At 52.2% G+C, this 27,678-nt stretch overlaps 10 protein-coding genes across 10 annotated transcripts; 5 read left to right on the plus strand and 5 right to left on the minus strand.

Annotated features, from left to right (window-relative positions):
- Positions 1-180: 180 nt before the first annotated feature.
- BU25DRAFT_408217 (rheb small monomeric GTPase RhbA) lies at positions 181-1,517 on the minus strand. The gene is made up of 4 exons (XM_033705759.1): positions 1,380-1,517; positions 1,159-1,298; positions 863-991; positions 181-793 (listed from the first exon to the last, which is right to left on the minus strand). The coding sequence occupies exons 1-4, from the start codon at positions 1,432-1,434 to the stop codon at positions 551-553; spliced, it is 567 nt and encodes a 188-aa protein (XP_033564434.1). The 5' UTR covers positions 1,435-1,517; the 3' UTR covers positions 181-550.
- An 812-nt stretch (positions 1,518-2,329) lies between these two features.
- Positions 2,330-6,086, minus strand: BU25DRAFT_408218 (uncharacterized protein). Its single transcript, XM_033705760.1, has one exon. It carries the CDS (start codon positions 5,877-5,879, stop codon positions 2,571-2,573), a length of 3,309 nt encoding a protein of 1,102 aa, XP_033564435.1. The 5' UTR covers positions 5,880-6,086; the 3' UTR covers positions 2,330-2,570.
- A 547-nt stretch (positions 6,087-6,633) lies between these two features.
- BU25DRAFT_456010 (uracil phosphoribosyltransferase) lies at positions 6,634-7,468 on the plus strand (the record flags this gene model as incomplete). The annotated part of the gene is made up of 3 exons (XM_033709980.1): positions 6,634-6,788; positions 6,837-7,367; positions 7,417-7,468. 3 exons carry the CDS (start codon positions 6,634-6,636, stop codon positions 7,466-7,468), a joined length of 738 nt encoding a protein of 245 aa, XP_033564436.1.
- A 327-nt stretch (positions 7,469-7,795) lies between these two features.
- On the minus strand, positions 7,796-8,178 carry BU25DRAFT_335161 (Elf1-domain-containing protein; the record flags this gene model as incomplete). The annotated part of the gene is made up of 2 exons (XM_033702575.1): positions 7,796-7,986; positions 8,037-8,178. Coding segments are annotated over 2 exons (333 nt in total), but the record flags the coding sequence as incomplete, so codon positions are not given.
- Positions 8,179-8,908: 730 nt separating this feature from the next.
- BU25DRAFT_419267 (uncharacterized protein) lies at positions 8,909-11,545 on the plus strand (the record flags this gene model as incomplete). Its single annotated transcript, XM_033707922.1, has 6 exons — positions 8,909-9,350; positions 9,408-10,324; positions 10,397-10,449; positions 10,503-10,871; positions 11,097-11,206; positions 11,316-11,545. The coding sequence occupies 6 exons, from the start codon at positions 8,909-8,911 to the stop codon at positions 11,543-11,545; spliced, it is 2,121 nt and encodes a 706-aa protein (XP_033564438.1).
- Positions 11,546-13,978: 2,433 nt separating this feature from the next.
- Positions 13,979-14,470, plus strand: BU25DRAFT_335537 (uncharacterized protein; the record flags this gene model as incomplete). Its single annotated transcript, XM_033702586.1, has 2 exons — positions 13,979-14,333; positions 14,391-14,470. The coding sequence occupies 2 exons, from the start codon at positions 13,979-13,981 to the stop codon at positions 14,468-14,470; spliced, it is 435 nt and encodes a 144-aa protein (XP_033564439.1).
- A 1,118-nt stretch (positions 14,471-15,588) lies between these two features.
- Positions 15,589-16,759, plus strand: BU25DRAFT_387304 (ribosomal protein S3Ae; the record flags this gene model as incomplete). The annotated part of the gene is made up of 3 exons (XM_033704432.1): positions 15,589-15,710; positions 15,778-16,279; positions 16,329-16,759. 3 exons carry the CDS (start codon positions 15,589-15,591, stop codon positions 16,470-16,472), a joined length of 768 nt encoding a protein of 255 aa, XP_033564440.1. The 3' UTR covers positions 16,473-16,759.
- Positions 16,760-18,801: 2,042 nt separating this feature from the next.
- BU25DRAFT_456015 (uncharacterized protein) lies at positions 18,802-19,434 on the minus strand (the record flags this gene model as incomplete). Its single annotated transcript, XM_033709981.1, has 1 exon — positions 18,802-19,434. The coding sequence occupies one exon, from the start codon at positions 19,432-19,434 to the stop codon at positions 18,802-18,804; it is 633 nt and encodes a 210-aa protein (XP_033564441.1).
- A 230-nt stretch (positions 19,435-19,664) lies between these two features.
- BU25DRAFT_254947 (uncharacterized protein) lies at positions 19,665-24,366 on the minus strand. Its single transcript, XM_033701655.1, has 2 exons — positions 23,357-24,366; positions 19,665-23,266 (listed from the first exon to the last, which is right to left on the minus strand). Exons 1-2 carry the CDS (start codon positions 24,201-24,203, stop codon positions 19,896-19,898), a joined length of 4,218 nt encoding a protein of 1,405 aa, XP_033564442.1. The 5' UTR covers positions 24,204-24,366; the 3' UTR covers positions 19,665-19,895.
- Positions 24,367-24,630: 264 nt separating this feature from the next.
- On the plus strand, positions 24,631-26,571 carry BU25DRAFT_335018 (uncharacterized protein; the record flags this gene model as incomplete). Its single annotated transcript, XM_033702566.1, has 4 exons — positions 24,631-24,688; positions 24,741-25,072; positions 25,173-25,675; positions 25,731-26,571. The coding sequence occupies 4 exons, from the start codon at positions 24,631-24,633 to the stop codon at positions 26,569-26,571; spliced, it is 1,734 nt and encodes a 577-aa protein (XP_033564443.1).
- Between the last annotated feature and the right edge of the window lie 1,107 nt (positions 26,572-27,678).

The following is a 27,678-nucleotide window of genomic DNA, read 5'->3' on the forward strand; positions in this document are numbered from 1 at the left end:
CACGTGAAAGCATCGATCACGGTATCTTCATCGTCAAAGCTTCTCAGCTTCCTAATCAAGTGGCGGTCGATGCATTCGCGCACGGTGATCAAGGGGCTCGAACGGTGAGTGGAGCTGCCGAAGTGCGGGCTGAAGTTCTGGTGGCAGGAACTCCAAGCGGAGGAATGCAAGACAAGTTCGCGTGGGCCTCATAACCATTGCAGTCTTGAGAGTTGACCTCTGCGATATCGCAGAGCTTGGATAAAGAGACCTGAATACCGAATAGAACCCATTGCGCCCCCGCTCAAACACCATTACGCCATTATGCCTCTGCAAAGAGAGGTTGCCAGAAGCATTTGCAGTCGACCCAGCCCACCACCGTCTATACCGTCTAGCCTTCGATACAGCCCTTCAGGAGGATGTACAGCCCGCTGGCACATGTTTCTTCCAGCCCTTCTTCTTGCTCGTCGTGCTCTGCGTGCTCACCGAACCTCTGTTATTGTACTCTTCATGCTGTCCGAACCGCGACTGCATTGGTGTACCTAGAGGAAAGGACTGTCAGTCATGGCTTTTACATGACCTGACACCCACTCTTGCCGCCAGTGGGCTCACCAGGGTTCTGGCTAGTCTCTACCTGCTCGATCAAGAGCTGGAAGGCCTTCTCGACGTTCTCGTTGTACCGCGCACTGGCTTCGGTCCAGCCGCACTTGAACTCTTGGGCAAGTTGTTTACCGTCTTCAGGGGTAACCTGGCGCTGCTCGGGACGGAGATCGGATTTGTTGCCAACGATGACGATTGGGACCCAGTCGACAGCCTGTGTAAGAGGTGCTGTTAGTCTGGAGAGTCTTGCATTTGGGTGAGTGTTGGTGAGAGGGAAACTCACGAGGTGATTGAGGATCTTGTCCCGGATGATGCGCGCCATCTCGAAGCTCTGCTTGCTTGCAACCGAGTAGACGATCATGTAGCCATGGATACCGATGAAGTGCTTCGAGTTAAGAATGCTATACTCGTCCTGGTGAGAGCGATCATGTCAGCAGTGTTCGCATATAAAGCCCCAGACAACATATCCCTCGCGCAGCGACGCATTGCGCGCTGAAATCGCAGGAGCAGCATAGCTCTGAGCTGAAGTGGGGCGTGGAGCTTGCAGCGGGAGCGGGGAGAAAAGAAAACCTCACGTACCTGGCCAGCAGTATCGATAATCTCCGTCGCAAAGTCCTGATTCTTCCACTTGATCATCTTGCTGAACGTGTTCTCGATAGTCGGATAGTAGCTATCGACAAAGTGGCCATCGACGAATTGCACCGTCATACTCGACTTGCCTGCACCAATTCGCGTCAGTTACTTCCGTGCTGGCAAGTTACAGAGCGTGCGTGTTGTAGCTCACAACTGCGCATGCTTACCGACAGCTCGACTGCCGACAATGGCCATCTTCCTCTGCTTTGGTGGGGCGGGCATCTTGCTGGTGGCTTTGTGATGTGTTTGTTGTTTTGTTTGCGAGGTTGTTCAGCGGGTTGCCCGTGTAGATTTCACGACCTCAGTCCGCTGCTGAGACGCTGATGCCCAGGCGCGCGTTACTCTGTCGATCCTGAAAGCTAAGGATGACGTCCGCGGGCGAAGAAGGTAGCACCGAGTAAACAAGGGTCTATTTGCGCCGTCACCGCATGCGCACAAGATCAACAAGATAAACGAAAGTTAACAAAGCCACGGTGAAGTCTATTTGCAAACACTCGAGAGAATCTCAAAAGTTCCTCAGCCGCGACCTTGTGCCGTCATGCTATCCGCGGTAGTGCAGACCACCTTCAGCATGTGGGCGCGATGTGTTAACGAGCATGCCGATACTTTACCCAGATTGCCCAATCCCAAGCATTCAATTTACGTCATGTCAATTCATCCGAGCCTAGCGTCATCTGCACAATGTGGAAAGGGTCTGGTCAGGACTGCACGACAGCAACAGAAGCGACTCTCGGCCACACGTTCTCTGGGTCTTCTAGAAGCTAATACCCTACCCGACATCCCCGTCGTCCTGACCTTCCCGAACCTGTGTGCGCGACTCGAGCTGAGCATCACATGTGTGATGAAAAGTTTCTGAGGATCACTGTGATGTGCTCACAATCCTGCGTTGAGGATTGTGCAGACGCGTTGTTTAGCTGGTTGGTGTTCCGTCGGGAACAGTACTGTGACACGGGCACATAAGTATCACGGTACGGAGTTGATGCCTAGCCATATCGAGGTGCTTGGGCAAATGCTCACGCCTATGTGGAACACTTATCTGGACTCCGGCTAGGAGCGAGGCAGGCCCTAGCGATACATGAGACCGATGATAGCCCTGTATATGTTTACGAGGAGGCTCCAGGTAGTCTGACTAACTTGTGTACATCCAAATACTTGTTTATAGTCTATGGCCTGACCATACTCTTGAACCATATCTCGGGGGAACACGTACGTGATATCAAATGCCCATACCGGCAGTCGCTGCAATTCCATAACCCTTGGGTATCATGCTGTAAACAGTATCCAGAAACGCAAAGGAGATTCGTAATCCATGTGTTTGACTGCCATGCAGCAGTGCATCAAACCACCAATATCAGCCATTATGCTTTCGCGCTTTCCAACTTCTTCACCACGTGCATAATTCGTATATAGTAATTGTTCAGAGTTTCCTGTCCTTCGGATCCCTCGAAGCGGCTTGCTGTTCGCTTGTCGACATGCTCATGAATCAGTGCGAACTCTTTCATCTTCTCCAGCAACAGATCGAGCTGCTGCCCAGGAAGCGAGCTTCGAAGTATAGATCGGACGGTGCTATTGAGGCACAGGTTGCCCAAGAGCACCGTGAGGAAACCGATCACTACACTGATCTCGGACTCTTCAACGGAGTTCGCCTCAGCCGCTCGTTCTGAGCCCACCACAAAGGTCTTTACTAGCACCTCGATAGAGTTTACGTCGTTGATGGCGTTGAGTCGTGCCTGGTCGCTGAGCTCAGCGAGGTTGATCATCGCACCCAGACTGAGAGTCAAAGCGGCCAACACCCGAGTCCGACGTTCTGAGTCTAATCCGCCAGTATGCAGCAGGTCGAAACGAGCAACGATGAAGCGAATCAGAGACTGTACGAAGGTCTGAGTTGAGAATGGTTGACAGGCCTTGGGCTTGTTGTTGGTGAGATTCATGCAAAGCTTCATCGCTTCTACAGTCTTCGAGAGGCCATTGTCGCCGAAGAAGACTGGACTCGCCTCCGACAGTTGTTGAAGGACCTTGGTTGGCCAAGTGGAGTGGTCTTGATCTGCGATAGACACGGTTTCTAACGTTGAGATTGCCAGTTCAAGGGCCAAACAGTCTTGGACGGAAGACTTGGAGGCTTCAATGCGTTTGGAGGACAGCGAACATACGTTGACAATCTTCGAGACGTCCGCGGGAGTTAACAATGCCTCTGTGCTGCCGGACTCTCGAAGATTTCGGACGAGGATGTCAATCGTCTTAAGTGCTAGAAGCTGGGGTGACACCTTCTCTGGTGTAGTTGACGACCATACCTTAGCTGCCAGTATTAGTGTGCGGAAGTCGGTCAAGGATTCCTGTGCTATTTTTGACATATTGGACTTGCGATCGCGTGCGATCTTCGACATGTCGGCGTCTTTGTCGACCAAGTTAATCAGGGTTGTCGTAACGCCGGAACGGTACATCTGATCTACAACAGCAAAGGCAGGCTTCGTTTGAAGGACAAACAAAACCGAGACGGCCACGATGAAATCGAAGATAACATCGCCTGTAGATGTCATGCGTTCGAAGAGTTTGTGCATGAACCCAGAGTCGAGGAGCTGACTAACAAAGCCTGCATCAGCCATCTTAGTGCACAAGTCCATCATTGCGCTACGCCGCCCGCTCCTATTAGATTCATCTGAGATTTCGCGGATGGACTCTTCCATATCCCACGAGAACATCGTATTCTGCCCATATTTCCTGAGCTCATGATGTGTTCGTGGCTGACTCGTAGGTCCGTCTTCGTCGTCAGTGGAAACGGTTTGTGAGTCCATCTTCCAATTATCGTCAAGGTCCATAGACATCAGGAACTCATCTTCCGGGTTCGCTTCTTGTAGATAGGACCGCTGGGTTGCGTACGTTAATTTTGGGCGAGTGACCGCTCCAGTGATCATCTGCGATGTCTGAGAGTCCGTTGCGGTTGGTTTGTCCCTATCCAGATCTTCGATGTTTCTCTCAAGGATCGTGCGCTTCGCTTGCATTGGTGTTTTGTCCTCATCGACATCGTACGTTGCAGTTATCGTGCTGTCGGCCTCTTCATCACTCCCACTGTCCTCTTCTTCAGAGCTTGTGTCCTCGTCCTTGAGTGTGTCTATCAGTCGAGTTTTTCGTGACTGGCTGCTGTAGGCGACATCGGATCTTGATCTGGCGAGAGCACCGAGCAACGACCTCGGCTTCTTGTCAGTCAGCTGCAGAGAGGCGAGTGCAGAAGCTGGGGTTTTCGGCGCGGTCGAGCCTCCTAACAGTGTGCTGAAGAGGTCCTTCTGACGGGGTGTAACGGAATCAGGGGTAGAAGTCGTGGTTCTGCGGAGAGGTGTCGAGCGTACAGGTGTTGTCATTGAATCTGGTATATCGTACATGGTGTCGTCGGATGCAGGTATTTCGGATGCTATATCCTCAGGAAGAATGCTGGGGGCGTGCTCATCGGGTATCATCTTATGCAGCACAGCTGGGGAGGACTGGCCTTTCAGTATTGCTGGTTGACTAACGACTGGCACTGTACGTGTTCTCGTCCTCCTTGGCTTGTTGATAGTAGCTTCTACGGTCGCGGCTTGTGGCCCTGAACTAGGAACTGGCGCTTTTGCCAACTCATGAGCTGGCGATGTTCCATTTTCCCTCTTAGGTACCTTGCGGTCCCGTTGTGTTCTCAGTGTCTCCTGCTGGCGATCAGTGACCGACTTGGGCGCGGTCGCAAGAGACACAGAGCCCTTCCGCTTTCGACTCTGCAAGTTTCCAAGCTCACTCGATTTCACAGGCATCTTTTGGGATATGTCGAACGATGGGACCTTTGAAGCTCCATGTTGCCTCGCTGTGCCTTTCGACACTTGGCGAGGTGTTTGCCGGGGCGCCTCAGGAATCGGCAAGGATGCTTCCTCATCATCTGACGGTACGTCAAATACGTCTAAATTCGCAGGCTGCCCGACGGTAGGTCTCGCTGTCTTCTTCAAAGTTGCTGATGAGGCGGTCTTTACGAATTGAGGCTTCGGAACAGGCTTTATAGATAGGCCTGGGGTCGTGGCGCGTGATATATTCTTGGAGGACGTGTTCGATCGTTGTAAACGCTGCCCGCTCGCAGAAGCTTCCCTTCGAGCTTCTGTAGCCTGCGACGCCTTCGTCTGCGATGTTGTGCTCGTGGGCAGCACTTTATGCTGTATGTGTTTCTCTTGCGCCGGTCGCTGCGATCTGATCTGCTCCTGCAACAATCTTGTTCTGCTCTCTGCTGGTTTTGCGACTATGGACTTCTGCGGAGGCCGAGAAGTTGTCACGGCTGGGCGAATCGGCACACTAGCAGTCTCCTTTGCGATATTGGCACGCGGCCCTCCTTCTGTCTTGCCACGCTGTACCACGAGTCGTTTCGCAGGTGGCGTCGATTGGAAGCCGAACTCGTCTTCGGAGGGCACATCGAACACATCCGAGCTTGTTGTAGGTGCGCGCACACTTTCCGGAGCTCGTACAGACTTCGTCACTCCACCTAATCCTCCCGGTGGTCCGTCCGAGACCGCTGTATGTTTATGCGGTCGTTCGGGGGAAGGCGCATCTTCGTTGAGGCTTGCTCGACGTGATGGAAGACGCGACAATTTGCCGTATGTTATAACCTTCTTGCGCCTCTCACCGGTGGTGAAGGTGGATGGCAGGAAGGACGCCATCATGGACGCGTTTGTAGCTGTTGTTTTGAGACAGAAGTTGATCTAAATGGGAGCGCGCATTGTGATGGAGAGAAGGTTGACGTGAGGCAGCGACCAGGCTGGTGCCTCAATTAGGTCTGCATGAGGTGAGGCGTGCGTGGCCAAACACAACTGCGATTGTTGTTCGCGGTGAATCGCGCTACCTTGAAACCGCGTGAGGGTTTGTGTTCACCGCGGACAATGACGAAGCCGGCAAGTGCCCTGTGGTGAGAAAGGCGCAAAGCAGGGTCCCGCGCCTGCCCGCTCGCGAGCCCGCAGGTACGCTAGCCAAGAATGGCGGGCGGTGAATGGCGGGAACGGTATGCGTGTGCTCATTCTCCTCATTCACTCAGGCACTCAGCCTCCAAGATCTCACGGAGGTCGCCGGTAGATCACGAGCCTAGACTTCGACCTCCTTCTTACTACAGCTTCTCCTCTTTCTCTGTTATCTTAACACAGTATCTATTAGTCCAAATCAGCTCTACAATTACCACATCTTTTGAGACCAATTGACTGCCCCACTTACGGAATTTCTCCTCAGTCGTCTTGCCGCCGCGGCTGAATCTATCTTCAAGTTCACAACCGAATCCAGCCTTCCTGATCTCCACATCTCTACGTTCAACTACTCACGGCATTGCAACAAGCTCAAGTGTACGAGCAACTCAATTGAGGAACTCAAACTGTGCTAATACAACCAAGTTCCTCACCCCTCACATCTTCACCTCCATCAGTTACCATCATGACGGGCGGCTCCGAGACACCACCTTCGCAATGCGTAGGCCCTGAGTACCGCCCGGCTACTCAGAAGCCGACAGCAACTGTATCCAAACCTCTTGACCAAGTGCCAAACATCCACATCTTGCCTCAGACTCCCCAGCTGATAGCGCTGCTAACGTAAGGCCCCTTGCACGTATCAGCAACATCACACTCAACCATCAACAGCATGATTCGCGACAAGAACACGGGGCGCGCCGATTTTATCTTCTACTCGAACCGAATCATTCGTCTACTAGTCGAAGAGGGGCTCAACCACCTCCCTGTTGTAGGTCACGAGATCACTACGCCTGTGGGGCGGACTTATGCTGGTGTCAAGTTCGAGGGCAAGATCTGCGGTGTTTCGATCATGCGTGCTGGAGAGTCCATGGAGCAGGGTTTGAGGGACTGCTGCAGGTCGGTCAGAATTGGCAAGATTCTGATCCAGAGGGATGAGGAGACGAGCAAGCCAAAGCTCTTCTACGACAAGCTGCCCGAAGACATTGCGGACCGATGGGTCTTGTTGCTCGATCCTATGCTTGCGACTGGTGGCTCTGCTCTCATGGCTGTCGAGGTACTCAAGTCGCGTGGTGTGCCTGAGGAACACATCCTCTTCCTCAACCTCATTGCCAGCCCTGAAGGTGCGAAGAGGTTCGCCGAGCAGGTACCAAAGGTCAGGGTTGTCACAGCATTCGTTGACCAGGGTCTGGACGAGAAGAAGTATGTGTTCCTATCACAAACATCGGCTATTGCTGACTACCCCCTTTAGCTACATTGTCCCAGGTCTTGGTGACTTCGGTGACCGCTTCTACACCTTGTAGAGAGCTGAGCAGCTATCTTGCATGACAGTGCATCGTTCGATTCGATCGGTTTGAATATGGCACCCGTTTCTGCTTGACTTAGCCATATCTTGCTATATGACACACAACTCAAAACGCGATGGTTGGAAACAGTCCATTTGTTCAATCTCTTGAAAGCCCACTTGTAGGCAAAGCTTTTGTCAGGTAGCCAAGGCCAACCTCAGAACTCAAGACCCATGTACCCCATCTCCGTGGTATACCATAACGCCGTAAATGCCAATCATGCCCACATCATATCATGCTATCTTTTGAACACCTCTCTTGTTGTACAGTGCCATCCGCATACTCTCAGCCATCGTAGTCGCCCTCTGCGTCTAGGTCGTCGTTCTCGATAAAGCCATCATCGTCGTCTACAGGCTTAGGAAGGGCACCAGTACGGTTCGTCGAGCGCTCGGTCGCGCGCCCAGCAGCAGCTTCCTTCGCAACAGCATCGCAAGCATCGATCCAGTCGGCATACACATCGACCGGCGCCGATAAATCTGTTCCCAATCAGCACCCAATCTACCTCCCCAGGGAAATTCCCACATACAGTTGATGTTAGTCTGAAACGTCTGCCCACAAACCTTGCACTGCAGATTGCCGACACCGGACTTCTTCTCGATGGACACGGAGACGGACTTCTCGTGGTTGCAGAACAGGCACTGGAACGTCGTTGGCAGCTTCTCCTTCTGGTGTAGTCGTTAGCGAGGATCGGCGCGGTGCGATAGGGATGGGCATGCCTTCTTGGGGCCCTGCGGCTTGCTTGAGGATTTGCGCTTGCCCTGTTGGTATGGTTAGCGGGCGCATGCGATGAAGTGAGAGATGCGCGGTACGCACCATTTGGAGCTGTGTGCGGGATGTGAGAGGTGGTTATGGTTGTGAGCGCGTGTGCGACGATATTTACTGAGACTCCAGGGTCTTTGTGGTGGTTGACAACGGCTATGTTGACTTCGTGCCGTGGTTGAACTTCTCGACAATGACGCGCGAGGTGTCGAGTCGCGACGAATTTCCAGGCGCGTGACGGAGAGCTCCGTCGCACCTGCGCGTTCGGGATAGGGTTATCAGCCCCACCTCTGATTGGCAACAGCTAGCTGCGGACGATAGTCAGCTGTCTTGAGCTTCGTTGTCGTCCACGTCTCCTGTCTGTTTCTCTTTCTTCCTCTCTTCTCCTCGAGTCTACTTCAACGTTTCACTACGTTCGAGCAGGCTTCAAACAATACAAGGCTCTTTCACCTATTCGTCTTACTGTTTAACCTCGAGATCATCCTTCCTTCCCCGCATTCGTACTACGCCGGTAGCTGCCGAAGCTTTGTCCCCAGCTTCCAGGCGGCCAACATAACGAACATCTCCTAATCTTAGGTCCTGGTGCTCAAACTCATTGTCCAGTCTTGTTTGGAAGTATCTCATACTGAGCTTGTCACGATGTCAACCGAAAGCAGTGCAGACAATGCTGTGCTCAAGGGGATCTTGGAGGAACTAAAGGCAATGCGCCTGGAGAACTCTCAACTAGCATCTGCGATTGATAAGATCAATGGCCGCGTGAACGTGCTGGCTGGTGTCAAGCAGGTGAAGGACGAGGCAGCTTCTGAAGCTGCGAACGGCACTTTGAGCAAGGAGAAGGCAAAGGAGGCCGACTCAGCGCAAACCGTAGAAGCTGTTAGCCAGCTGTATAAGCCAACGTCTCTCAATGCTGAAGCACCCCCTCGTCGAGTAAGTGTTTCAAAGACCTCAAAGATCATTTTGACTTCGTACCCTGGTCAATCTGGTGTCGACCCATTGCCTATGGAGTGGGGTGCCAAAGACCCTGCTGTTCGCGGTCCAGTCGTTGTTTCGAGGCACAACAACACCATTCGCCGGCGTAACGGTATGTTGAGTCTGCTTCCATATTCAGTTTAGGATGTATCGTATTAATAAACCACAGCCATCGGAGCTCATGGAGGTTCATACTCGATCTACAATGCGCTTGCTGTAGCCAGCAAGAACCTCGACATCACACACAAGCCAGACTTCACAAACACCGAGCCAGCTGCCAACATCGGTCCCTTCCCACAATGGAACGACAAGAGGAAGATCGTCGCAATGGATCCATACGGTCATCTTGCGCCGTGGTTGTACAAGGAGACCATGGATAAGGAGGATGTCGAGATCAGGCCTACCATTGCTATCACTCGAGCGCACATGAAGTTGCCGGAGATGGAAGAAAGTGTAAAGAAGGGCCGACTCGTACCTGATGGCAAGATCTGTATTAACGAGACTGGTGAAGTCGCAGTGACTAAAGTGGCTGTTGAGCCTGTGTGGTACCTGCCTGGTGTCGCCGAGCGTTTCGGTATTGGTGCGTATACTCCACAATGCTATTTTCGAACTTATCGTACTGATAACACCGCAGATGAGGGCACACTCAGGCGAACACTGTTCGAAGAGACGGGTGGCTCATACCCCGAACTGATCACACGTCACGATATTAAGCTCTTCCTCCCTCCCATTGGCGGTCTCACTGTCTACATCTTCGGCGATCCAGCAAAGATGTCAGACCCGAACGTCCGTCTTGCACTCCGTGTCCACGACGAATGTAACGGCAGTGATGTCTTCGGGTCTGACATCTGCACATGCCGTCCATACCTCACCTTCGGAATTGAAGAAGCAGTGAAGGAGGCTCAGCAAGGTGGTAGTGGTGTTGTCATCTACTTCCGCAAAGAAGGCCGTGCGCTTGGTGAGGTCACTAAGTACCTTGTATACAATGCACGAAAACGCGGAGAAGACAGGGCAAGCGAGTACTTCAAGCGAACAGAGAACATTGCTGGAGTCAAGGATATGCGTTTCCAGGCGCTCATGCCTGATGTGAGTCTCCACCCCCATCCAATCCTACAATGGAGTGCGGGTTCGCGAATGACTTCGCTGACAACATCACAGATCCTCCATTGGCTCGGTATCACTAAGATTGACAGGATGTTGTCGATGTCTAAGTAAATCTCCTTCCTCCGCTGTTTCGGTCAGTCGGCAGCTAACAACAGTATAGCATGAAGCACGATGCCATCGTCGACCAAGGCATCCCCATCCACGAGCGCGTTCCCATCCCTGACGAGATGATCCCAGCGGACAGCCGCGTCGAGATCGATGCCAAGATCCAGGCTGGTTACTTTACTACGGGTACTGTCATGTCCATGGAAGAACTGGCAAATGTCAAGGGTCGCGGCTGGGAAGACATCGATGTACGTATACTTCTCGGCAACCCCAAAGGTCTGGACAAGCTGACTGTGACTGTAGCACTGAGCGAGCCCTGCGATTTGGTAAGTAAGATGCAAGCTATGGAAGACGCATCATCTGATCGCTCTGCACCACAGAGAGGCCCCGCAATCTACTCTGATGTACTGCAGTGGGCACAGCTGTGCGACATACGATTGCAGAAGGACCAATCCTCCAGCAACACACATAGAACAATGCAACCTGAACTCAACAAGCCAATCAGCTTCTATACGTTTTGGAATCGCTCATGATGCCGCTATCTGCGTGATCTTCCCGTGTCAACCTCAGCACCGGGTCACCTTACCAGCCACTGACGACTCGCTGTATATGAGAGTCGATATAGGCGGCCCGATGCTGACCATAGTAGATCCGATCAGCCTGCTGAGAGTGATCCGTACGGCCCGGCCACCCTTCCATCAGATGTCTGGTACTTTGACTGCTACGATACCAATATTTGCTACACACAGTCGGTCCTCCGTGAGTTCGACTGCAGCACACTTCCCACTCACTATGCAAATGTTTACCTGCATTCTCCTGTCTCCATCATAACAACACACAACACGTACGCAATCGCATGTACCTACAGCAACCTGCGCATCGTGCAGGAGTACACCTAGCACATCAACGCGCCTTACCCGCGACACCCATATCGCCATGTGCATGTGCAGGCGCCACATGACTTCTCGTACTGCCAGCAAAGCACACAATGCCATAGAAACGGAGTCACAGATGGAGGGGTATTCCCGACGTCGGCAACAACCTGCGAACGTGCTCGCGGCCCGCTCCGACATGAAGCCCGCTTGGATTGGGCTCTGAGCGTGACTAGGTACGAAGTGACTAAGGTACACCGCCTTGTTTTGGAGGAGCGAAAGGAGCGGTAAGCAAGGAAATACTGAGGACCCACTTAGCGTACGCAATCTTCATGAGATAAAGACGGTCTGTTACAAGACGGAAAAACTCTCGGTTCTAGAAGGGAGAAATTCTTTCGAAACGGTTATCGGAAAGTATTCTCTGCGGTGAGTGGGAATGCTGTTGCACGTGCGCAATCCGGTAATTGTGGCGGGTATACTGGTGTGGGTATATTTCGGTAGACCAACAGAAGGGAAAACAGAAGCATTCGCAAATGGAATGATGTATGTGTTGTTTGGAGCTCGGGTAGGATCGGCGCGAGATCTGCCATGAAGCGTGTCTGGAACTTAGGATTTGCGGAGAATATGCATGTGTGTGGTGTTGGGGCATCTCGAGTCGCTGATGGTGGGATGATGAGGGGCAACAACGCTCTGAATTGTTGGGATACGAAAATCGTGCCGGAGTGTGCCACTCCTCTCAGACCTCTTCAAGACATTCTTTGAAGGGCCGGAAGGCCTGATTGACTTCCTTTCGATATTAATATCGATGGTGGGTGTTGATCTGTTTAACGGCCGCGGCTATGACGATGGACGGGACAGGTTATCCTTACAGGTACCCGCTCCCCGGGCCAGGTACCTGTAGCGCGTGCCTATACATGCACACTGGTGGTGGCTAAAATCGCAGCACTGGGCAGCATGGCATATTGAAACCCTGCACTTGTGTCCCAATCCGGATTGACTGCAGACGTAGCACTATGCAGCGTGTGTATAAAACCTGGTAGACCGATCAAGTGCAACTGTGATGCATTTGTTAAATGAAGATCCCACAGTTGCAGTGCTCGCCTGACAAGGTGCGATGTGATTCTTGAATTTTGGTTGGCTGTCTTCGTGGAAGACAAGCGCTTGGTGGGGAAGCGGAAGGCTGGAACCTTCAAGCGAGTGGGGTTGAACGATGGAGAAGACGAGCGGAGGACTTCTTTGTCTTGTCGGTGAAGAATTCTGAACGTGAAACTTAAAATGTTGCTGATTGCAGCTGAAGGTTACCATGCTAGTAGCCTAGTGAGAGTTACAGAGCGGAGTCGCGGAGGAGCATCCAATCCATTCAGCGTGAAGAATACCGTTCAGCTGAGCTGCGTTGGGCTGACGTGAAAGTGGAGATAGACAGTGTTCCAGATCAGGACCCATTATACAACAAATGCTTGATGTGGATGTGTCTCATCGTGTTCGCCCATCCGAATGAGGTGCACAGTGTGGAGGGGTACATCGACGGACGTGGCCGTTCTTCAACCGTCACAACGTGTAGCAGGAAGCCACTGCCGGACGTCAGTGTGAGATATGTCATCGATAAAGATACTTGTGCCCATCACGCTGGAGAAACACGCGAAAGGTGAGCACACGACGTCGTAAAGAGGTGCCGGACCGTCTCGTGTTCTTATGCTCCAACCGGATCACAGTAAATCTCCCGAATGTCGAAGGGATGCCCTTGTCGCAGTGCGTTCTCGACTCCAACGTCCAGCTCCGTGATGTGCAAAATGCATAACCGGTCAAAATAGAGGCATCAGCCGGCGTGATATCGCCACAGGGCTGTGAAGAAGAAGAATGAGGCTGTTGCAAGCAACGCCTGTCAGGCTGTCACCCGTAAGTGTGGTCAGACTCGCACAAAGAGCGTGTTCAAGGCTATCGATAGCAGACATGGCAACAAAGTGGTGGAGATGAACCTCTTCAGGGCTTCCGCTTCCAAGGCATAACAAGGAACACCCGCCAATTCCCAGATCCGCAAAACGTGGCTTGTCTTGTCATCACCACGCAGCCATGACGGTGAGGTCCATGCGATCGGGCATCCTTCCGCCGATTCGATGCCGCTTCAGCACCCGCCCTTCCGACAAACCTTGGAATTAAACGCGCAACGCCTGCCGGCCACACCGTCAGCGCATTCGATGGAAGAGCACTTTCCAGTGCCACCGATTACCTGATAGCAGAGCGGTAGCTGTCTCGAACCTGAGGCGGCCAGCTCACACCTGCAGCGAAAGCACAGTCTAATGGAACGGAGGTGAGGTCTTGTGCGTGTTGAGGACGAGTCAGGACGAGTGAACGGATGACAACGCACAGCTCCCTGTAACTTTTGTTCTAAACGGCCCACGTTTTCTGGCGGCGTGCGTTTTCTATGCAAGAGACGTGGAGTGGGGCTACTGATACAGTTGGCGTGGCAGGGGTGCCTGGATCATGCAGAAGCGTGAGTGTCGGTAGTATGGGGTGAATAGCGTCTGGGCGGTCACCGAGACTCATTATTACTACCTTACCCGCCTCCAAGTCGCACAAGTAACTTCGTCATCGCAACACGTACTTCAAAACCAATTGTCCGACTCGAAAACCGTATACGCAACATCACAACACATTCACCATGTCAGGCTACGGCACTTACTACTACTCGCTTCCCACCGAAGCACCCAAACGATCAAGATCAGGCAGTCGCCGTCCTGCTCTGTCACCTTCGACTGTTTCTTCGCCTTGCATCACAACACATGCTCCCGTTGCCTCTCGAAGGGACTCTGCCGGATCAGCAACCTCGTCAAGCAGCCCAACCAAGGCTTCCGTCCTGCTCGCAAAGGTAGCCTCATCGCCAACAACACCAAGAGGCGAGATCCCGTCACCAATGGCCTCGCCCGAGTCAAGGATGCACTCGAGTTACTCCATGGAACGACCTGTGGTGTGGAGGAGCGAGAGTGACCGATACGTCACCCAGTACAGGCAGCAGGGTAAGCATCACTCCATGACAATAGTGAGCTTTGGAATTGTAACTAACGCCGTCTCAGATGGTTACATCAGCTTCCCTGACTACGAGAAGTTCTGCCAGAGTCAATATGATCAGTGTCACACTGCTGTCAGGACTTGATTGGGCTCGTAGACATGTGCACAGAAAGAGCTCGGAGTTTCAACACAGCACTTACTGGCCTATTCACCTACCATCTTCAACACGACCCTCCTTCCTCCCTCTAGTAAGAGGCTAGAGATAGGTCGTCCCGTGTGCAAGTCGCACTGCACTCCCACCGTGGGGGCAATGGTTAAGGACGAACCCTCACGTGAGGACTGTTCGGTCCAACCCGACTGGCGGCTAGAAAGAGGCTACTGATAGCCCATGTGTCGCACGTCATCGTAGCAGAAGAGGAGGCCAGACGGAAGAAGCAAGGCTGGCGTGAGGGCAATGTTCGTATGATAGGCACAGCCACCAGCGCTGCGGCCGAGAGTGCTTAGAGGAAGAAGATTCGAGATGCCTCGAAGTGGCTTCGTAAGCCGAATGGAGGCGTACAGTTAGAAGTAGAGCGAATCATGAGAGTTGTCATGATGTTGAAGAGATGATTAGATAGCAGCGCATGGATGCGCAGTGGCGAGGCAGGAGTCGTGACGGTGGCAATGATATCGGGAAACAATGTCAACACATACCTACGAACCTCAGAGCTTACAACATACTTGCCTGTGATCTCTTGTGAAGTGTTTCAAGTCCAATAGCCTTTGTGATGGGAATTCTAGTGAGAAGTTGAGGTTTGCTGGCTCCAGGCACATGGTGTCTATGATCCCTGGGAAGTCCTCGACACGCTGCAGCAACATGCCCCAGAACACCGAGTGCTATTCTCCCTCTATGAGACTGAGCATCTGTGCAAGCACACTTGTGAAGATGGACATGTTCAGGAAATAGCTGCAGTACCCATCAGTGGCCTCCGTTCAGCGGCCGTAATGACGCCTAGCTAAAAGACGACAAAATGCATACTGCATAACTCATCATGAACAAGGCCTGCGTCTAAAGCCACAATACAGGAAGAGCATCATCAAGTTCATTTGTTTGACCATGACCATGGTGGTTCCTTTCTCGGGTGTTGAGCATAGCGTCACGTGCAGCGCCGAGATTTTTAGCGAGCCGCTTAGCCTGTGTGCGCAACTTTCGAAATACCCTCTGGCCGACCACGACAGAACTAACCACAGGACCTCGACGCCCACACAACTCTCGTCGCAATCATGGCTGTCGGCAAGAACAAGCGTCTCTCAAAGGGCAAGAAGGGTCTTAAGAAGAAGACCGACACTTTCGCGAAGAAGGACTGGTACAACCTCAAGGCACCCGGAACTTTCGCGGTTAGGGAGTAAGACGCCCCAGCACGCCCGTCGCAGCAGCAATTCGCCATGCCACAGTGTACTGATCTCCTGCAGTGTCGGCAAGACCCTCGTCAACCGCACCACCGGTTTGAAGAACGCGAACGACGCCCTCAAGGGCCGGATATTCGAGGTTTCGCTCGCCGATCTCCAGAAGGATGAGGACCACTCTTTCCGCAAGGTCAAGCTCCGCGTCGACGAGGTTCAGGGCAAGAACTGCCTGACCAACTTCCACGGCCTCGACTTCACCTCCGACAAGCTCCGCTCGCTCGTCCGCAAGTGGCAATCCCTCATCGAGGCCAACGTCGTCGTCAAGACCACCGACGACTACCTCCTCCGCCTCTTCGCCATCGGCTTCACCAAGCGCAGGCCGAACCAGATTAAGAAGACCACCTACGCCGCTTCGTCGCAGATCAGGGCGATCCGCAAGAAGATGACTGAGATCATGCAGAGGGAGGCCAGCTCCTGCACTCTGGCTCAGCTCACCCAGAAGCTGATCCCCGAGGTCATTGGCCGCGAGATCGAGAAGTCCACCCAGGGCATCTACCCCCTTCAGAACGTGCGTTGAAGTCCCCATGTCCATACACAACAGACACTAATTCCTGCAGGTCCACGTCCGCAAGGTCAAGCTCATCAAGTCGCCCAAGTTCGACCTTGGTGCCCTCCTCGGTCTGCACGGCGAGTCGAACGCCAACGACTCTGGCGAGAAGGTTGAGCGCGAGTTCAAGGAGACCGTCCTTGAGAATGTTTAAATGATCATGGTTGATTAGGCTGGGGTTTTCTGGGTCCTTTCAACTTTCTGCGGCATGATCTGGGCATCCAAGAGGCGCTATGTTTACAATATGAAAGGTTAAACATACCCTTGATGCGTTCCGGTCGCAGTGATGGCGTGCATGGGTACTGATATCCGCACTTGGTGTTTGCGGGAAAAGTATCACGGAAATGACAATGACAATTCACACCTATCGGCCCCATGCTTTGTCGCTGACCGTGTTGCCATTGTATGTACATACAGTAATGCCACCTCGATACCCTGCACTACTGCATCCCTCTAAGGAACTCTACATCAGGTCCACCCACGTCCACGTAATCCTACATCATTCACACTCTTTGAGCATCTTGCTTAACTATTCCAATAGCTTCTTTGCAAAAAGTAATGCGTGCCAAGTTACAGATACTCCCTCGAGCTTGATGAACCATACACCGCTTACGTTCAAGCCACAGATTGCATCCAAACGGCAACAGCACAGAGCATTGTTTCTCCGCAAAGACACTCTATATGGACAAGCAGTCGCGAAATACTCAACACAACCCAACCCCTTCGAGCCTCTACAACAGAACGATATGCTCTACGCGTATGGTCGGCTTCTCGTCATCTCACCATATCCCAGATCATCACTTCATGGTCTTTACCACTAGGCCACGTACCAGTCCATTCTCTCTACGATACCACTCCTCTTCGGCCTGGAATCCTCTCCAAACCTGGCTGGTCTGCCTTCAACACCTCTTCGTAGCGACACGATATCGATATACCACTCGACACCACCTTCAGCAGCATCCGTGGTCAAGGATCCTCAAACATTAGTGATAACTAGGCTCTTATTGAATAAACAGACGCCATGCCTCACTCCACCTACAAAGAGGGTGTGTGCATACTATCGACATCCGCACACACCCTCTGAGCAACATCGCTCTTATCCCCCAAAGCTAATTCTTGACACGACTCGTACAGCCGTTGCGGTGTACGCGGGGAAGAGGGAGCACTATTGACTTTGAACAGCACACTACTCTACGGTTCAGCGGTGTGATAAGTGACATAATCGCGGAGCCGGAAACCGTGGAGATGTTAGCACCGCCGCCGCTGTCGCGGGGAATCGGAATGGGAGTTTTGAAAGGGGACGTGCTTCACCGCCACTTCGATGTGATGAGGAGGCCAGTGCGAGGGTGGTAGGGCTGAAAGGGATCGATCAGCGGTTTAGTCATGTTTGCATCGAGAGTCCGTGATGTAAGCGTTGACTGCAGATTGGACTGACCGATATTGAAATGGTAGGTACCCAGGACAGATGTCAGAAGGCGGAGTGCATTCTGGTGCGAGGGGAAAAGGGGCAAAATGGGCAGGCTTACTGAGGCCTTGTGATCATAGGCCATCAGTACTGCAAGTTATGAGTGGCATCATCACGGACCCTGGAGGCATTCAGTTGATTGAAGGGTTGTGCCCAGTAATTGAGCAAAATACGATGCGTAGGGACTTCAATCAACGCTTGGAGCTATTGGCGCTTCTTCTCCGCCTCCTCATCCTTCGCAAAATGTCTCAGCGCATCCTTCTTCATAACCCCCGCCAGCACCCTATCCAATTTCGCTTGATGCAGATCCCTCTCATCTCTCTCCTTCCCCTTGCTCAACCACGTATGCTCACTGACGCCCCTCCTGTCCCGCGAAGACTCAGGTTCCTTCAGTCTTAAATCTAGCGTGTTTTGCACCCATCGCTTGAACTCACCATGCCAGACTGTCCTATGGATAACTAAGCTGTATCCGTCTTCATGGAACTCATCGCCGGTGTCGAGCAGGACCTATGGATCGACGCAGGCTTGGTCGATGCGCGTCCAAAGGGTCGCGGGTTCGTATGGGTAGATAGAAGATTCGTCGAGATTTGAGGTGTCGACTTTAGCAGCGTATGAAATGTCGATAGGCGGACATTGAGCTTCCGAGCTTATGGCCGGGACAACAGGGCTCGGTGGCGTGTCCTTAAACTCCTTTACATCTCGGATGTTTGCTGACTCTGCGAGTGGTGCTGCTTGAACGTGACTCGAGCTACCAGGAGGGGTGTATTGCCGTAGCAGAGGTGTTTTCCATGTTTCGCCATTAGGTGTCAGGCAGCTCGCCAAGAGGATGTGAGAGCACCCACGTATGTTTGTCGGCGGTGTTGTGGGTGTAATAATCCTTTGCCAAACTTTGAGCGGCCGAAGATACCTTGGGGAGGGGCTTATCTATAGCCAGAGCTATGTCTTTGATATACTTACCAATGTAAGAAGAACCTCACCTTTTTTTAAGGTCCTGGGTCATGTGGACAAGAACAAGGTACTAAATCGTCCAGTCAGATTCTTCACCTTGGTTCAAGGGCTGTGTACTGGTGGGTAGAAATCCATCGTCCCCAAGCTGGCGGATTATAGCGGCCTGATGCTCAGGCGATTCAAGGTTGAACCTGGATGCAGCTTCGTTCAGCCTCTGCATCTTGAGTTGTAATGCGCTCAGGCCAGGATGGACTTGCGCATATTCCGTCGATCTCTGGGGCGTATCCAGAGCTTGGTCTGGCTCTGAGTCCGATCCGACCTTCTCTGCAGAAAGGGTTGGAGCCGCCAACCCTTCCTCACCGCGGTGGGCTTTTGTCGCTGGAGGACTTCCTGAGGCAGTTTCCAAGTCGTCCCTGCTGACAGGAAACTTTGGGTTGGCTCGGTGCAGCATGGCAAGCAGTGTATCAGAGTCAGCGACGTTCTGACTGAACGGCATGATCTCCTCGTCATTATCGAATTGCGTGGCCACTGCCCCTCGAACCATCAGTCCAGGTCGATGTCCATGCTTCGTAATCTTAGCAGCAGGGTCCAGAACAAACGTCAACAAAGGCTCTTGTGCCGTAGATGGCGCGTGAGCTTTGTACACATTGATCCTGCCTGATCGAATAAGACAATGCATTTGCTTGGAGACACCGGACTCCATGCTTGTTCAGACGTTGACCAGACTTCCACAGAAGCTCGTGCTGTTTCGGCATTGTATATAGTAGGGCCTTAGGTTTCGTCATCTTGCGTGGATTGGCCTTGGACAACGGTTGAGTATGCGCGGTTTGGGCTGACGAACGGATGCTCGCACCCTTCTTCCCTCAGACTTTCTTCCACGAAGCGGAGTAGAGTCAGAGACAGCGGAAAAATGTCCTCCGGCGCCTCAAGTCTGATGCTTTGTCTGTTCTGCACAGGCCTTATGTGCACGAGCTGATCTGGCTCCTGGTTCATGTACTACAACAGTGTTTGTGCCAGTGGATAGCCATATTCGCAAAGATCTTTACCGTCAATGTAGAGCTGTTCCATTGTCTTGCAAGTATCGCAGTCTTGAGCGTGCGATTCAAAGCCTAGGAGAGCATGTTCTTCGTAGGTGTTGATGGCACGCGAAGTGTGAGAGACTGGTCACTTTCCAGAGCGTGAACTGCCTAGATTACGTACTGCGTCGCCAATGGAGCTGAAAAGCGTACGTCGGGGGGCAGAGATCGATTCAGGGGGCGGACGTGCGCTGGTAGGGAAGGGGTGCGACGCTGGCAGAGCTCTGTTGACGTTTTGATCAATCGGTGGAAAGTACACAGGTAGGAGAGACTTGTATACGAATTCGTCGTTGGATGAGTATACGACGAAGATGATCTTCTCCAGTGGATTTCTAGGCTCCGCGGTTTCGAGGAAACGGTTGACTTCCTCCATAGCCAGCGATGCACAATCTCGTATCGGGTAATTCAGCATCCCAGTACCGATGGAAGGAATAGCGATCGAAGTTGCCCGTAGAGACTGCGAAGTGTACAGGATCTCGCGATAGATCTGCCGCAAGACATCTTTGCTGTCCTTTCTCCATTGTTCTGGAGGCACCACGTGCAGGATGTGCTTCGCTGGTAGATTGTAGCCGAGAGTAGTTTTAACATCACCTTCCTTGCATACACCGAATTTTGTGCACTCCTCACGAAGCTCGAAGCCGCCTTTGTTGAAGACTTTGCGATCCAGTGTACCCATGCCGGCGAACGTCATATCGGTAGAGTTGACCATGACGGTGACATCCAACTTCGTAATATCCTCTCTGACGAGACAGACTGTATGGTTGAATACAGCAGATGGCTGCACCATGGTTGGTTTCTCTTCGAGAATTTTTGAAGAATACAGCTGTGCTACCGATGGGATTTGATGTAGTCGTACGACGTCCCGTGTCTGAGTGTTACTTTCGCGCTGGAACTCTCTCGTATAGAGAACCTCATCAAGATGCTCACGGATACCTTCAGTATCCTGGTTTCTTTGCTTGGCTTTGAAGCAGTCGAGCCTCAGGCGCATGGGCGTCATCTCATCCAGCTCCACGCCATCGCGTGTTAGAATGTCATCCAGACATTGAGCGAAGTTCTGGCAGTCTCTCAAAAATTCCTCGAGATTACTATCGTGAACCATCTTCTTGTGATTGTTGTAATCGTCCCACAGTCCCTTGTGACTTTGACCTCCGGAGAACGTCATAGTTTTAGCTGATTCGGTGAGCTCGGTTATGCTTCCGCAAACATTCTGCATAACGGAGCAAAGCAGGTTCAAATCGTTCAAGCTCCGTTTGAGGATCTTTGGGCCAAGCAAGAACCCTCTGATCGAGGCCAATGCGGTGTCTATGCTATGAAGCTCCTCCATAATTTCTTTTGGAAAATCTGGTATGAATAGGCTGAGCTCCGCAGACAGGTCTTCTGCAATCTTCTGCACCTGCAGACGTGTTTCCAGGGCCTGAGCTGCAAGTGATGCCCGACTTGCAGATAATTCGGATGATCTGGCAACCTCCAGGTCTCTATGTGTAGGTGGGAAGAAAACTGGGAACAGATCCATGTAAGCCTTCTCGTCCAAGACACTTTTAACAACAAAGACGATTCGCTCTAAAGGATGCTGGATATGAGCGTCTAGGAACTCTCGTATTTCTTGAAGGGCTACACGGGCAGCGATCCGGGGTGGAAAACCGCATCCACCGGCACCGAGACAAGGGAACGCGACAGTTTTGAGACCCGAAACGAGCGCGATCTTAAGAGCGCTGCGGTAGCATTCCGTAAGGATGTTGAACTGGCCCATACCCTTGTTTTTGGAGTACTGCGGCCTAGCTGCATGTATGACATGATCGCAAGGTAAGTTGTGGCCGCTGGTCAGCACTGCTTGCCCTGGCTTCAGTCTTCCTTTCGACTGTGCTTCTTCTGAGAATTTTGGGCCTCCAGCTTTGTGAATGGAGTAGTTGAGCGTCGTTGCGTGCTTGCTGACCTTCATGGCAATGTTGGCGCTGTTCACGATAGCGTCCACCTTGATCCTTGTAAGGTCGTAATAACAGAAGGATATGAGTCGATTGTACGAGTCGTTTGGAGCAAAGCTCTGATCGCGCTGCAACAACTTTCGCGACCTGTACATATCGCAAAGTGTCGGTATGTCGGCGACAGATAACACACCTTCTTTGCTGTGACTTGTCTCTTCATCATCGTATACTATCGAAGTCGAGGAGGTACTCAAGTTGCCGGCGTCTTGTGTGTCGGACGTCAATTGTCGAGTAGGAGGCTGCCAATAGGTTTCCTGCGTGTTTGGTACACTGAATTTGAGCTTATTGCGGTTACCTTCAGACCCTTGTTGGATCCTAACTTCGGGATATAGCGTTTTGTCGAAGAGCTCCATGGCCTGGGCGGTCCGTGTGCCATTGTTGAATATAGCATGCCCTCTCCACGAACCATAACGCTTGAAGAATCGTACAGTCTGAGCACCTGGCAGAGACAGCAAGTAGGTTCTGAAACTTTCTATACGTTCCTGATGCTCCTCGATGTCAGCTGGTGGCGCTCTGGTTTCTTCTTCGTCGGCATCATCGTCATCCTGTTCACCTGTCCTGTTCACTAGTAGCATGTCGAGTCTGTTTTGGCTTGCGTCTGGAAGTGAAAGCAAGCTCTCCGCAGAAAGCAGCAAATGGCTTGTAGGCGCATCTTGTGGGCCCTGCTCGTACACGAGTGGTTCTTCATCAACCCTCTGTAGCCCTGTAATCAGATTTTCACCCTGCTCCTGCTTGTCTGAAATGTCACTGGGTAGTGACATGCCACTCACATCCTGTGAAGTAGTGCTACCAGATCTGCCTCGACTTGCGACACGACTTGCTCCGTCTGCATCTTCTTCACTGCTGTTGGGTAGAGCAAATGCTGCAAACCGTTCAAGATGGTTGGCCACATGGTTTGCAAAATCGCCCATGCCTCCTGCATCTGCAGACAAGAAGCAAATAGGACATCTCTTGCGCATCTCAACCGTCGATGTCTCGCCAATCTTGACTATAGTATCCAGCTGATGTTCAGGAAAGCTGTCAAGATGCTGCCGTCGAAGATGATCTTCTAGTCCAACACGGGACCCGTATACAGCCGAAGGATGCTCTGGACACCTCCAGGCTTTGCGATGGCCGGCTTCATGTTCGTTCCATTCCCTGCGACTGCGGAAGAGCTGCTCCGACGCCTCGCAATCTGGGTATGTACAGACGTAAGGCTGCAAGTCCTGGAGCAGATGAGTACGCCATGGCCGTCCTCTACCATAGCGGGCGGGGCAGATAATGTAGCAATATGGACACTCAAAGTCCTTTCCTCCGTCTGCACTTCTGGGCGGAGGAGGTAGATTGACTCCTTTGCCGTGGACATCGGTTACGGTTACAGCATAGCTTGTTACAGACTTAGTGTCGACTATATCGTCGAGCGATTGATGATGATGTGTTGCTTCTGTGCCAGAGAGCATCGTTTTGCCGGTCTTTTGGCTGGGCGGCTCTTTGAACACTGAGAATCGTCAGCTTTGAAGATTGAAGCCGCAAGAAGTTCGATATTGGCATCTTAAGGGTCTGAACGAACTCGCTGTGAGGGACTTACCAATGGCCGGTTGTGGCAAGCGGACTTCCGCAGTATCGTTGCGTAAGAGTGCATTGACTTGCTCCACGGTGCGCTTTGGCTGAATCGAATTCTCTTCAGGTATTGCGGACACCGAGAGTTTGTCTCGATGCCGTTTCCAGTACTTGAACTGCCGACGACGAAGAGTTATGCCATGTGCCAAACGGGACACAAGATAGTCGTCTCCAATCTGAGCACTCTCAACATGAGGTTGCCGTAAATTTCGGAGGAGCTCGTTAGTATGCTGCTTGTCGTACTGAGCATACGTGCTGAGTATGTCAATACCTGTCTCAGGGTCCTTCGGCTGATAAGAAGCTGCCTTGGCAGACCGTGACCGAATCGTGGGCGTTCTGATACGGACACTCAACTTGTAGAGGTTGTCAATTACGTCAACAACCTCTTCATAGCGCATCGTCAGCTCTTTCTTCGAGCCGCCAGCTTCGTCATCTTCGTCATCCTCGCTGAAGAAATCGTCATCATCCTCTTCGTCTTTCTCTTCGTTTGAGTCCGGCTTCGGCTGTTTCTCGAAAGGCAAGCGAGATCCAGAGACTATTGCAAATGCTTCATCGAGGTTCTGGTTGAGTTCCTCCAGGAACTTTAGGGCGGTTCCAGAGAGCAACGGTGAGTCACGAAGACGGTAGTCGAGGGAGCTATGACCCTTCTGCAAAGCTCCTAAGTTCCCTGACCACACTCTGAACCTGCCAAACTCATCTTCAAGAGCTTCTTGGTCAATTTGCTCTTTCCGCTTGCCGTCGCTCGTGACAAGGGCGTTCAAAAGATTTTGGAAGCTACGAACGTTCGATGCCGTAGCGAGTCGAATTGCCGTCATGACGCTAGTCACACCATGCTAAGATTCCTGAACGCTGGAATAAAGAGATCCGGGAGCCTGGAGGTTGTCGCGATATCGAGATTGTGGGCTGCACGATGGGGATTCATGCGACAAGACTAATCCGGTTCTGGTTGGGACGAGGCGGAGCTGGAGATCACGACAAACTCATGGATCTCTGCTGCAAGCATTGCTTCGTAAAGTTTGTAATCATGTTTCACCTGGAGGATCAAGGTCTTCAAAGACAGCGTTAAAAAGCCAAGGACGACAAGACTGGTGGGTACGTGACAGCCTCCAGGACTCGAGCTCGAATCCATATTGACACGGAGCCCCGCGTTGACTCCCTCTCGACACCACCAGCTTACCATGATGCAGCACTGTTTGTATTGGTACAACTTCCAGGCTTCTGGATCGCAGGTAATCTGCGCAAATGTCTGGTGTCGAGGTAGCCGGCCTTGTGCTAGGCTGCCTGCCTTTGCTCATACAAGGTGCGTTGCCAGTTACAAGTCGCGAGCATGATCGAGGCTAATATGTGCATAGGCATTGAGTCTTACAATGAAGGTCTTGACCCTATTAAGAGCTTTATGAGATGGGATAAGGAGCTGCCGCAATGCATCCGAAAGCTGCGCAATCAGCATGTCCACTATTCTCAAACGATCCGTATCCTCCTCGAGCCTATTACCGCCGATGTCGAGCTAGCTGAGATGATGACGGACCCTGGATCGTCACAGCTGTGGAAGGACAAAGAGATGGCTCTGAAGCTTCAGGATAGGCTGCAGGAATCATACCATGCATACCAAGGCACAATTGCGGACATAGAGCGCATCACAAAGCAGATTGCAAGCAAACTGGATCTGGATCGGGCAAACGAGGTGCGTACAGATGAACATACGTGGGGTAGTTTTCCCATCCTGGACGTGACGTCGTCAATGCTGGCTGATTGGCATCCCTTGCGCTGTACTCACATTCCAGCAGCTGAAACGCAACGATCTTGAGGCGCTCCTGGCAGCCAACCCTAAAAAGGGAATCGACAAGTTTGAGTTCAAGAAACGAATCCGATTCGGTATGAGCAAGAAGACCGTCAAGGCGCTGCTTGAGGAGCTGAACGACTGCAACCGGGAGCTTGAACGCTTTACCGAGAAAAGCGAGAAGATTGAGACGTATCGCAAGGCTGCCAAACCATCGTTCGTTACTCGACTGCAGCGCATACAGGGTTACGCTAAGAACTTGCACACGTCGCTGTGTTGGTCTTGCTCCTGCAAAGACGTTCACCGTACGAGTCTTCAGCTGGAACCCAGAGGGAATCTTTATGCGTCTGGCATGAAAATATCGAACTCTAGCAAGACCTGTTTCACGGTGTCGTTCTCATCAGTCGCAGCTGGTACCGCCGCATCGTGGAAATGGCAAGCTGCAGATATCAATATTGAAGAGGAGGAGGATGTAGGCCTCACGTCTATGTCGTCCCTTATGCCTAGGTAAGCGTGGAGGCCTTAAGATGCTTTTGCCCACCTACTCTACTGACACAAACAGAATGACAAAGAGTGTGTCTTTCAGCTCACCTCCACCATACTCCATCAGCGACCCTGTAGCTAATCATTCACAATCACTGCAAGAAGTGACAGACATATGCGCGTCAATACAGCAGCTTCAGCCTGCCACGTCTCGCATAGGTCTATCGCTTGACGCTAGGAAGAAGCTTCGAGGTGTTTACATCATTGACACAACCGAGAAACTGACTCCCGTGTCCGATGTGGTCTCCCTTGAGGACCTTCTGGAACGCCGCCCAACGGTCAGTGGCAAACGCGTGAAACTGAGTAAGAAAGAGAGATACAGCTTGGCTTTCACCTTAGCTTCTAGCGTACTCTACCTCAATTCAACACCATGGCTCACGAACCAATGGGCTGCCAGAGATATTCAGTTCCATCAGACCGCGGCTGCCTCCAGCTTCATCGATATCGAACATCCGTATCTAGCCCCGACAGCAAAGGATCCTCTAGATAGCCTGACTGCCAAGACGAAAGCTCTCAGCTTTCAGAACAAGAACACTGTTCTGCTTGCACTTGCAGTGGCGCTTCTGGAGCTGTACTTCGGGACGACCGCAGAGAAGTACCAAGAGACTGAGCATGGTGCTTGTAATCCAGCGCTTCACCAGAACTCATGGATGCTATGTGCTATGGCACACCAGTGGGCAGAGCAGTCGCAAGACGAGTTATCTGCCGCGTTCTTGAGCGCTATCAGGCATTGCTTGCGGTGTTTCAGCGACCCTGGAGTTAGCCTGCAGGATTCCGAGTTTTTGCAAGCAGCTGCAGAGGGTATTGTGCTGCCGCTCCAGGAAGAGCTATATCAATTCTTGGGTAAGACCATTACATGATACCACTACTCTGAAAGCCAAACAAGCAGCCCCACGCCACATCTATAAAACCAGCTTCAAGCCACAAGCTCGCGCAAGCGCACCTCGTATCCAGACTCGACCAACGACGATAAAACGTGGCAAATGACGCTCTGTCGCAAGGCGCTTACTCACCAGCACATCACCTCGTATCTGGCCCACGTGGCGGCGGATCTGAATCTGGGGTAAACTAGCGCGTCCGTCACGAAATGTCTAGATCAACGACACCTTGATAGCCGTTGCGACAAACATCAGTGTGGCCAAACACTATCTCGGCTGCGTCTTTGTGGTGTTGTGGTGACGATGTGGCGTGTTGGACGACCAAAAATACAAGTCGCCTCATCTCCCCACACCGGGGAGCTGCAGTTACCGGCTTGGCTGCTGTGGTTCGTTTGGCAGTGTTCCCTCAAGCTTCGTTTTGACAGGCCGCCCAAGAAGCAGATCTTGGCAGGGTAGATATCAAGATATGTAGCACGGCACAAGCAATGTTAATTCGGCGGTGTCACCACACAAAACAGTGCAGACCCAACCGTGAGACACAACCTGGTGATGTGCATGCTCCAAAGTGCACTGATTTGCAACTACATCATAGCAGCAGACCGTTGTCGGCCGCGTCACCTGCCGACTTGACACGAAGGTGCAGGTCTGAAAACGCTGAATAAACCCAGCGCAAAGAGCAGCAACCTTGCAATAACACGCGGCGAGGATCAGGCTTAGCGCGAGTGTTTGGTGGTGCACTTCTTGGTGCTTGCAAGCTCTGGTGACGCGAACGCTAGACACCAAGGCTACAGCAAGCGATCGAATTGGAGTCACAGGTGTGCGTCGACTGGCTTCGGGAGGCTTTCACCAAATCAAGCGCCCCTCGAGTGGTGGCGGCCGCAGCAACGGCCTGGTTGGGGCGCTCATGAAACATTAGGGTAGGCGCTGTGGTTGGTCGGAAATGTGGAACAGGGGCAGGAACGATAGGCGGTGAATGGCTGTGATGATTTGGCCGCTGGCATAGTGAACAGCAGATTGCCAACTTCTGAAGTGAGCTGCTGTTGGTTGGCCCCGGAGGGCAAATAACACTTATCAGGACAAGCAATTGCG

The sequence above is a fragment of the Macroventuria anomochaeta genome (assembly GCF_010093625.1).
Source record: "Macroventuria anomochaeta strain CBS 525.71 unplaced genomic scaffold BU25scaffold_7, whole genome shotgun sequence".
Taxonomy (NCBI): Eukaryota; Fungi; Ascomycota; class Dothideomycetes; order Pleosporales; family Didymellaceae; genus Macroventuria; species Macroventuria anomochaeta.

Excerpts from the sequence above, each read along its gene's own strand:
- BU25DRAFT_408218 (XM_033705760.1), bottom strand. The coding sequence starts at position 5,879 with ATGATGGCGTCCTTCCTGCCATCCACCTTCACCACCGGTGAGAGGCGC.
- BU25DRAFT_408217 (XM_033705759.1), bottom strand. The coding sequence starts at position 1,434 with ATGCCCGCCCCACCAAAGCAGAGGAAGATGGCCATTGTCGGCAGTCGA. Across the intron at positions 1,299-1,379 it reads TGTCGGCAGTCGAGCTGTCG|GCAAGTCGAGTATGACGGTG; the intron begins GTAAGCATGCGC and ends GAATTGGTGCAG. Across the intron at positions 794-862 it reads ACAAGATCCTCAATCACCTC|GCTGTCGACTGGGTCCCAAT; the intron begins GTGAGTTTCCCT and ends CCTCTTACACAG.
- BU25DRAFT_254947 (XM_033701655.1), bottom strand. The coding sequence starts at position 24,203 with ATGACGGCAATTCGACTCGCTACGGCATCGAACGTTCGTAGCTTCCAA. Across the intron at positions 23,267-23,356 it reads CTTGCCACAACCGGCCATTG|TGTTCAAAGAGCCGCCCAGC; the intron begins GTAAGTCCCTCA and ends GACGATTCTCAG.